The sequence below is a fragment of the Anopheles nili genome, chromosome 2 (assembly GCF_943737925.1).
Source record: "Anopheles nili chromosome 2, idAnoNiliSN_F5_01, whole genome shotgun sequence".
NCBI lineage: Eukaryota > Metazoa > Arthropoda > Insecta > Diptera > Culicidae > Anopheles > Anopheles nili.
Window position 1 is genome coordinate 26,517,528 of NC_071291.1, and position 10,809 is coordinate 26,528,336.

The following is a 10,809-nucleotide window of genomic DNA, read 5'->3' on the forward strand; positions in this document are numbered from 1 at the left end:
TCAATATGTGTATTCATGATGGCACAATATGCTATGGAATAACTGGAATGAAACATGATAGAATAGTTTCAATTATTATTACATTTATTAGAATATCGATACAATTTCAAGCAGAATAAAACGTGTTTTTCTTTGATTGTCTGGTAACTAGATACGTTCGGCTTGATGTGGCCGGTCTAATACTTTCTCACGCGCTTCAAATTGACGTTCATTTGGCGAGATCCGACTGGAAATCTCGCAGCGCCATTGTGGTTTTTGAAACATTGCTTAAATCTAGCAAATTCGAAGCGCAGCCTCTAGCACAAATAGTAATCTTCTAAGCAATCGAACAATGCTCCAGAAGCGCATGGCATTGCTCGGGCGTGGTGTCCTGACGAGCGATCACAAGCCAATCGTAAGGGAGGTTGTATTTGGTTAAAAGAACGCCTAATCCCTACGTTTAGGCTCCTCCACTTAGGTAATGCTCAAGGCTAACCTAAGCCACTGAATTATCGCGTATAACGTCGTTGACGGTGACACCATTGCTGAACTCGTTCGCTCGCTTGTTATACGTCACCACCTTGACGGCGCGACTGTGTTGCCATCGACGGACGAGCAGGAACCCACCGTACGCGACGGCCGCGAACAGGACACACGCAAAGATGGCCACCAGGAAGGCGAGCATACCGAGCAACCGATCGACGTCCCGTTCCAGCACGTCCAGCTGGCGATCCTGGCGTATCTGGTGCAGGTACGTTTCATTGCCTTGCGCTCGCATCGTGGAGAAAAGCGCATACATGAAGTAGATGGTATTGCGGCCCAGATTGCGCAGCACGGTCATATCCCGTTTGACGTGGTTCATCGTGTACTGCGGCTCGAACGCGTCCGTAATGTAGGAATCGGTCACGTGCGTACCGTTGATGTAGCAGTCGCGCGGATCGCTCGTAGAGCGGATGTGTGTGCGGTTCAGGAACGCGTTCAGTTGATCGTAGTACGTGCAGTTCCAGCGATTGAACGACAGCGAAACCAGCTCGAGGAACGGAAACTCCAGCCCTAGCAGCTCGTAGTTGATCAACTCGCGGAGATAGTTGAAGTTAAGGCTCAGGTACTGCAGCGTGTGCATTCGCGCCAGCTCACTTACATTCAGCCGAACGAAGTTGTTCTGCGAGAGGTCGAGATTAAGGATCGACTCTGACGCCAGCAGGCCTTGGATATTGTGCTCGTTAAGGCTGCAGTTCTGCAACCGCAACGTCACCAGGCTGGGGATGTTCCGGATCGAGTACTTTAGGTTGTAGTCGAACCGGGACACGTTGTTCGACGAGAGATCCAGATACTCGAGCTGGTTCATCTCATGCAGGCCGACGATGTTGTCCAGGTTGTTGTGCGAAAGATCGATGTGCTCGGCTCGGCTGAATTTGAACAGATCCGCATCGTAGATGTTGTTGTGCTGGATCTGCAGGGCGCGCACATTAAAAGTTTTGTTCACGGTGAGCGTTTCGATGTGATTGTTGTCGATCTTCAGCAACGCGATCTCTTTGATCTCGACATATGGCATCCGACGGAAGTTGTTGTTCGATAGGTCGAATTCGTAGATTTCGTCTACCATTGTTACAGGATCGAACAGAACCGGTGGCAGGAACGCCAGTTGGTTGTGATCTAGCAACACCGACGATAGGTGATCGTTGAAATGGAATTGGTTCGGTGCGAGTGTAACGAGACAGTTTTCCCGCAAGCTCAGTGACTCGAGAGCGTACAGCCTATCGAAAGCCTGCCGTTCCAAGGTGTGAATCAGGTTGAAGGATAGGTCCAGCTCGACCAGACGTATCAACGAGCCGAAGGTGAGATTACTGATCATCTGGAGGCGATTGTTCGAAAGGTTGAGCATCTCCAGGGAGTAGAACTTCAGGAAGGTTAATTCGTTCAGCTCCTCGAGGTTGTTAAATGCCAGATTGAGGTCGAATACGTCGTAACCCTCGCCCGCAACGCTACTCAAGTGCCAGTGGACCTCTTTGAAACCTTGCCTGGAGAGGTCCACTTCCGTTTCGTTGTTCTGCAGGTTCAACGTGTCCTCTGTTAGGTAGCCGTCCCAGTTTGGCGAGTGGCGATACTCTTCCATAATCGTTCGATGCCTGTCACGTTTCATACTGACACATTCGTCACCATGCGAGGGACTGATCCCAGCCAAACAGATCATTGCCAATGTTAGGCTGGCTATTGTGGATCTAAAATTGAAAAAGAGGAAAAACATGACTATCATGAAAATTGCGCCTAATAACAGAGAGCTTGAGTGAACGAAAACACAATTACTAATGGGTGTAGACCGAGCTTTATCAAAATCGCAAAAAGACAAACCCGCACTATGCGGGTTAAACTTTTTGGATGATAGGCGTTAAATGGCGTGCTGGTATCAAATGCAATACAGAACGTGACTAGTAAGCACCTCCGCAACAGTTTTTTGCATCCTACACAAAGCAATAAATCAGTTCTGCTTTTCCGTGATGATTTACCGTTAAAAATTTCGTTCTCACTATGTTCCTTAAACGAATACACACGTGGAGTCATAAATGTTGGATTGAAGGGAATAACTTGTGTGTAAAATATTTTATATAAAATGTAAGACGCCTTGACGTCATTGCATTGCATCGCTCGTCACGTAATGATCACACGTGCATTTGAAACTTTCAGTGAGCTTGCATGCGCATCGGGGCAGCATCATCGCAACGTTACTTGGGGTTTCTCTAGGATTTCTCATAACCGCCCGTGGCGTTGGCTCGTTTGCACGTTTCACAAAGGCCGCATCATCGAATTGGACTTACCCGAGCTCAAATGGAAGTGCTGGAAGCGATTGCATTCTTGAGAAATTGATTAATCGAAACGTTTCTAGCTCCATTCATTTACAACGAAAAGAATACTGTCAGAATATTGATGCGAGTGTGCACGATAAAATTGCTCGCAAAACGTTCCATTAAGTAAAAAGAAACTTTACACCACTATCAATCAATAAAAGTAATTTGTCAAATGTTGTTTGAAAAGGTACAGAAACAATTGCACGAGTTTGTTAGCGCGGCATTCATTTATCATTCGCATTGCTTTAAAACGAAAGACTTGTTCGCCGTAGATAAATCCAAGCGACGAACCCCCACGAGAATAAACTTTCACTCTGTTGGCTCGCGAGCGCATGCCGTGAAACTTTATCTGTGTGCACTTCCTTCAAGGGCAGTGATATAGGAAGTCTTCCGCTTTGCAAAGTTTAAACAGGTAACTAGTGCAATCGTGTATGATGAGCATTCTATTTTCCATCAGTTGTGACGGCAAACGCAACCGCTGAAGGCTAGTGTGAATCTACCATCATATTCAACAGGCGGGGAATAAAATTACAGTCAATTAAATCCACTGGACAAGTTGCGCATACTAATGATATTTTAACACGACGTCGGTGGCGTGTGTAATACGCGCTAGTCTCTCTATCAGTTATCTGTGGCTCTCCCTAGGCCGATTCACGACCTTGAGTATCATGATACAGGAGATGGTCACTGGCGACATGCGGAACTTAGCGACATACATGGCAGGTATAGCCATATTATAATGGTGCCAGTGTTCACTTTTGTTTTCCGGACGCCTTCCGATGAGGGTACGTTTGTGATCGATAAAGCCCTTTATAATCGGAATGTGCTGCAAATGTCTCAGTTACAATAAAGCTTTTGAAGTACATCTGGTTTTTTCCTCTATCGAATAAGATTACCATACATTGCTGAACAAAGCTAAAATTCATTCTGTTTACTATCTCACCAGACCGACACATTCAGTCCATGCAACATCTTTCGTACGTGATGTAAGCGAGTCTACTGAGGCAAGACGTAGGAACGATAAAACATATAAAGCAGTACCAACGCTCCCATCGTCACATGGTTGGTAAATAAAGGGAATTTTACAACACTGTCAGATCTAAGCTAATCGCGGAGGCTTGTGTTTTGTTTAGTTAGCATGTATAGTACACTTCAATTCCTAATAAGGATAGCATACATCCTTTTAAGTAATTAAGTCGGCTCATAAAACCTCATATCGCATTTCATAAAACCATTTTTTAACAATTCATAAAAAAATCGTTGAAAATATGAATAAAAATTCATTCAAGCATAAGAAAAGCATTGGCCCACATTTGTTGCAAGCCCAGTTGTCCTATACCCTAAGGTCACCACCTGGTGGAGATGTAACAGTCGCCTCGTGTTTGTTTGTTTGCTTTGGTTGTTTGCTGCGCTCTTTGAGTACGAATGTCAATGACAAACGGCAAGATCATGGCGCACCATTCGACAATAAACTCTGTCTACCGGCAAAGGTTTGAGCAGTTTGTGTAAACGATATTATCGTTCAATAGAAGTAAACGATCGTACCTTTTCGTTGGTTGCATTTTTCCCATCACGTTCCGTGGTGCTCAGCTTGAAGGTTCCGAAGAGTCGCTATCCCTGTAGCTTTCTTTCTAATCTGCTCAGCTTCCCAACACACGCCTGCTTGAGTGACGGCTGGGCACGAATTTGTCCTGTAGAACAACTACTTCAGAATTCAAACGCGAACCGTATCGGTAATGATCGTCACAACGGTCGTTATTAACAGCTACATTCACAATCACCTGTAGAACTATTGCAAGCAATCACAATCAACTATCTCGCATTGTAAGTTTATTTTTTGGCCATTAAAAAAATGCTTCTACTGATCGCTACTTAATTAAACTGTAGTTAGGCACCTAGTAAAGCACTCGTTGCGTTAGACTAGACTTCAAACATGCTTTGGCTATGAAAGCTGCTGTATTACAGCCTGTTGTTCATGATTCAACCTGGCTAACACGCGTCACTCGTCTACCCCGTTCGTGAAGTAGAACAACTTTATTGCAAAGAAAATCCCCAAACTCTCTGTCGCATGCAATGTGCAGTGACTATTGCACATAAAAGCTGACATGCATCTCGTATCAACGAACCCACAGGGCGTGTGCACTCTAACCCACGTTGCGATGTTTCGAATCACTGTGTTTTTTCCACCATCCGAGAAGACACGATCGATCGTGCCTGCATCTCCGCTATTCCAGAGATCACGCGAACGATGCTCTGCACTACTTGCACTGGTACGCCAGTTGTTCTGATTTCGAAAGCAAAAAAAATGTCTGGCCGCTGGGACGAGCGGCTACAATGGCCCGAGTGATGTGCTGCGGGCAACGGTTGAATGCGTACTGATCGTACCAGATCGATCGCGGTGGGGAAGTTATAATAGAACATAGAGACTTCGCACGCGCCGACGCAACCAAACGATACACACGTTGGGAACGCTCAGCCCTGCTGAGGGGGCCCTACCGTTTGTTGGGGAGCGACCCGTCGTCGCTACCGGTGGTGTTGGAAACGGCGGTAGTATAGCTAGAATCACGTATGCACTACCACCAGCTGTCTGGTAGAGTGGAGCTCGGTCGCACAGGTTAGGTTTTCAGTGAGATAACTTTGTGTGCCGTGAATGTGTGCCAGTAGGGAATTCATGCCATTCACGATATCAGAGGTTTGGACTTGCAGCAACTGTGCAACTGCAAAAAATTTTCATGTGTGTGGCTAGTACAATACAGTATAAAAAAATAAAATTATTCTTTGCTCATCCAATCCGCTTACAAGAGATCCCCAAAAGCTAACAAAGGATTGCTGGTGTGATGGAGCTTTGGGGAGTGTCTATTTTTGGAACTTCGGTAAGCTAAGCAGTGCTTGTCTACTCACCGTATAGATTATTCCCATAGCAGAAGGAAAAAAAGAGCGACCTAACGAACATCATCTTCCCAAAGCGTGCGCTGGGTGGTACGAACGTTTGGCCATCGAACTAGTAGAGTGGACGTACGTGATGCGATAGAGCTTCTGTCAATGGCAAACTCGAGCACGCGAAATTGATAAACCGTCGTCCGATAGCAGAACTCATAACGTTCGCTCTGCCGGCACGGCTTCATTAGAGGCATTCGCGTAGCGCGACGAACCACCTTCCGACGCAAGAACTACAATGTGGTAGCGTTGTTGTTTGAAAATTTGTCTCTTTGCACAAATTTGCAACATTTTGTCAATGCGAACGGGACGAATAAACACGACAATTGAGCTAGGTAGCCAACGGTTGCGAGCATTTTAATGTCAGAACACCCAAAGCGGCACACGATTGAAGGGTGCTACAATAAAAATACGGTTGAGTATTAAAAGTAAACTTAGCAATATATGCTGCTAGATAGTTTGGATTGAGCTCTATCTGTTTGTAGTATGTCTATGTTTTGGCAGCAAGCAAATTAAGATGTCCGTGTGTCATTGGCGAGGAAGCGATATTAAATATACATGTGCTATTTCATTTTGAACACGTGTATAAAATCTTGACACGTGTCGAGGCCCAACGAAGTCATGACATCATTTTATATCCTGTCCACATTTCTCATGATGAATAATTTTCTCATTCTCGGTAAGCAAACAAAGTTCTTAATGGCATCTCTGCCTAGCTTAGCATCAAGGAATGGCTTAAGAGCAGCATTAAGATAAGAGAATGAATGTGAAAACAATGCAATTTCAAATTGCATTGAAAGCACGGTGTTGGGAAACTTATCGTTTTTGGTTGTGAAGATGTACCACTTGCTGTATACTTTCAGGCGCATACATCTGTACGAGCAGTTTTAAACGGAAACGTTAGGCTTAAGTTTTTAATAATCTAGCATTTTTATTGGCGTTAATTATTTCTTTACTACGCTACACTTTATATTTCTCATACGTGTGGTGCATTTAGCGAAACCGATTGCAACGTCTGCCAATTTACAGCTGCCAAAATCCGTTAGCGTTCGTTTTAGATGCTGCAAGTTGGCGGCAAAACGCGCACAAGCGGAACCGTTTCGTGCGTACGCGTTTCTACTTATACTGAATGAAAGTCGCAGCTGTGAGAGGGAATATCTATCCAATTACACTATTTTGTTTTCCACGCGCCAGCTCTAGCTCAACGTGACAACCCACGAGAGGCAACCCGACGTTTTAAAAAACTGTCCGCCCTGCGTGGCGCAAATAAATAAAAACATATAACATGCATTAGTACACCGCCAAACGGGCTCAGTCCACACCGGCCGGCTTCCGGTGTACGTTGATTTCGAGCGGTGACTTCCGCATCTTGGTGCTGCCGGAGAGGACACTCGATTCCTGCGCGTCGATGTCGCGGATCTGGTTGGAGATGCGCTTCGTCCTGGGCGGTGGTACGGGCGCGTTCGCCTCCAGGTCGTTGTGTCCCGCACTTGGTGGTTCGTTCGAGGGACCTCCACTTTTCTGCGCCTTCTCGCGGTTCCACCGTATCAGCGCCTTTATCCGCCCCCCATGATAGTGATAAATATAAAGTGCAGCAAATCCACATAGGACCAGAAAAAGCGACATAATCGCCACCAGCGGGCCCATGTACTTGACGCCCTTCGGTGGCTCCTCGATCGGTTCTTCGCCGGCGGATGGTTCCGTGGTTGCGCCTGGAGCACGTGTGGGTGTCGGTTTCTGGTTCGGCCACAATGGCGTACGATTGTCCTGGCCGTCCTTTACGCTGACCGAAACATCGGCGCAGGCACGGAACTCTTCCTGTGGGCCGCATCCAACCGCACCGTTACCATCCGGACAGATACCCCAGTTGTTGCCGGCCACGTACTTCCACTGCACGACGCAGTTGCTGCAGTTGAGATCTGTGAGTTAGAAAAAAAAGGGAGCGCGTTAAACAGGGTCTTTTACGAACATGAGGTCACTCTATGACGTCGGTACTAACGAACCTTCCGGAAGTTCCGCTTTCATATCGTAGATGCGACTACCGTTTCGAGGGTAGAATCGCGTCTTCAGATCATTTGGATGCGGGATGCTCGGTGTGCCACTGACAATCCGCATCAGGTGCTTATCCAGACAGTCCTGCTTCGCTTGCACGTTGTCACAGATGCGGAACTCAAAGTACCTACGAAGAAAAGGACACACCGTACCGTTAGACTGATCCTTGCAGGTGAACAACGTCGCAAAACCTACCCCATGTGGCTTGCCGTGAGCTCAACTCGCAGCGTTATCGTCGTACCGGGTTTGTACCGCCGCACAATCACTCCCTGACCCCATTTGCCACCAAACTCGTGGGGTCGTGGCGTTGGGGCATCGAAGGGGTCACCACACTCGCCACACTTGCCCTCGTTCTTCTGCCACTGCCGATTGAACCCGCCACAGTACAGCTCGTGATCGTTGTAGTTCGGTGGTGTCGAGAAGCCGTACCGCCAGGCTGAGGCTCGACTTGGGGGCTCTATTAATCGGCCGTGTCCGGCGCAAAGCTCGACGCCGATCGCCACCAACAGGAACAAGGGCACTAGCGCCGTGATGACCACTTTTCGTCGGTTGATCATGGTGTGAGACACGAAGGATGATGTGTTGCTACCGCAGGAGGGTGACCGGTGCCTGGAACGAGACGGACAACCATTACACACTTTTTTGAGCACTCTCGATCAATGTAATTCATCTTAACACGAACAAACAAAAAAGTTACACTAACAGTACAACGGTGGCCCGCGGCCCAGCACTCGCTCTTGAACCGTGCAAATTTGGTGCACGAACCGAACCAACCCGGACGAATTGTCGATCGCAAATGAGACCCCCAAAAGTGGCCCACCTTGCAGCAAGCGGGCTCACCAATGGACGCGCCCTTCCACCGCCCAAAGGGCTGCCCGTTTTGATAATAGCCCGGCAAACGGAGCGGGCTCCAACGTGTCGACACGGGTTCCGACGCTCTGCTATGTCGGGTGGGTTGGAAGAAATCAAGGCAAAAAAAAAAAACAAAACCAAACAACAACGCATCTTCCGCGTGCCCAACCGTGCGCACCTTTCGGGGGCTGGGCGCTTGCGCGTTAAGTGAGGCCCTTTGGGGTGGTGGGCGTAGAGAAAAAAAGGGGTGCGTAGTAGAGCCGGGAGCACGGGTGGGGGTCGGTCTAACACGGGCAGGAAGCGGTGCAAATTCAACTGCACAACTGCAACAACAATGGGCATGTGCAGCACCATCGTCCACCCGCGATGACGGGCAGGGTTGGAGTGGATTTGGAGTGGTGAAGGGAGGAAGTGGGCGGTGTTCTGCGATGTGCAAATACCGAACTACTGAGTTCGACCACTTCCTTCCTGATAAGGCACCGCGGGCAGCCGGACGTCCGTTATGCGCGTTTGGATGAGTGCCGCAAGGCACGTTACTTCCGAAAAAATCCCAAAAATGCTGCAATCAACATTTCCCGCGAGGTTCCGATGGAATTCTGTTGCCATGAAGAAAGTGATAGTTGGCAGCGATTTTTGCCATACCGAAGCGTTCACAGGAGCAGCCATCGCGATCTAAGGTGCATTTGTTTGAGGTTATGGTTTCATACGGTTTCAAAGAAGTAGCCACACAACCGCAACCGAATGATGCAACAGAGAAACCAAATGTTGCAAATCAAACTGCATACTGATCACACTTCCTCCGGTGCATCTTTTGTCGTCTGCAATGGGATGGGAAGATTGTGCCTGCGCGATATCCTTGCTCATTACGCTGGCGGACCCCATTTGAATGGGAGGCTCAGTTACATATTTCACGGTCTCATTGCTGCTGCCGTAACGTGTCCGCGGAAGCTCATCGGTTAATTGTGCGACAACAATGGGACGGAAAGATTATTGGGTTACGATGGGTACGACTGGGAGGCAGAAACAGGCATACAATGCTCCTGACGATCACGTGGCTGTTACGATCACAGCGACGGTTTGCATGGCTGCAGTAAGAGTTACTTTAGCATCGATTTTTTTTTGTTAAGTAAGCCCCACATTTGCTCTGCAGTCTGTAACTATAATAACCATTTGATTACTTAAAATTTAGCTTAACGCCCACGAGATGGCGCTACTGTCGATGTTGGATTAGTACATTCCCCCCCCCCCTCCCCCTGGCAATTGCCTCTAAACCCACACCATCACCAATATCAATCACTATCCACGTTCTCACCGTGGCCAACCGAAAATAAAAGTAATTACACCGTCCCCCAAACAACGCAACGCCTCCAAATGGACGATTACCCATTCCCCTTATTGCAGGTTTTGCCGAGGGAACGGTGTCTACTAGGGCGCACGGTTGCACTTAGCTACCCCCGGTAGCAGCTGACCCCTTTCTCACGGATGCAACCACACGATGGAACCGACGGTGCGCTGACCACCAGCCGTCGTCCATAAATTGCAATGGCCACTCGCTGGCAAACTGTTGCTGGCGCCGTGTCACGAAACCGCAAGCTGCCATTGAAAATGGCCCGCAACCCAATCGGGGACGCCGGCGAGTGCGAACCGGCACCGAGGGAGTAATGTAAAAAGATGTCTACTCCCGGTTGACAAATGGCCGTTTCCGATCGGCATACATTTAGCGGGCATTGTTCTGCCGGCTCGTTTGTGGTAGTGTCTGGCCGCGGGTGAGTCTACTAAGAATATGCGTGACGGCGAAATAACGTCAGGTAAGTCCTCGAGAGCGTGATCGCGCCTGTCACATCCGTCACGCAGGCGCATGATCGGTTTGACAAGTCCGCCCGGTGGAGATTATTAGAGCCGCGAGAATTCGTTCGATTCTATTCGCAACCGCGGCACGGACTAACGTTCCGAGAGTGGAGCGCACGAAAGTAATGCTAAATTATAGCACTCGAGAAAAGCGGCTTACCGCGGATGCATCTTGATTTAATGCGGTTGGGTAAATAATATGACCGGTGCCATCGTGATCGAGGTTTGAGCAATGTTTATCCCTGCACGGCTGGCGAATGTTTTAGTTTCTGATTTATTTAAACCCCAACCAGGG

General features: G+C 48.0%; 2 protein-coding genes across 2 annotated transcripts; both read right to left on the reverse strand.

Annotated features, from left to right (window-relative positions):
* Positions 1–78: 78 nt before the first annotated feature.
* Positions 79–4,542, reverse strand: LOC128730972 (toll-like receptor 13). Its single transcript, XM_053824066.1, has 2 exons — positions 4,371–4,542; positions 79–2,201 (listed from the first exon to the last, which is right to left on the reverse strand). The coding sequence occupies exons 1-2, from the start codon at positions 4,394–4,396 to the stop codon at positions 476–478; spliced, it is 1,752 nt and encodes a 583-aa protein (XP_053680041.1). The 5' UTR covers positions 4,397–4,542; the 3' UTR covers positions 79–475.
* Positions 4,543–6,717: 2,175 nt separating this feature from the next.
* Positions 6,718–8,371, reverse strand: LOC128731665 (uncharacterized). Its single transcript, XM_053824797.1, has 3 exons — positions 8,010–8,371; positions 7,766–7,941; positions 6,718–7,681 (listed from the first exon to the last, which is right to left on the reverse strand). The coding sequence occupies exons 1-3, from the start codon at positions 8,369–8,371 to the stop codon at positions 7,074–7,076; spliced, it is 1,146 nt and encodes a 381-aa protein (XP_053680772.1). The 3' UTR covers positions 6,718–7,073.
* Between the last annotated feature and the right edge of the window lie 2,438 nt (positions 8,372–10,809).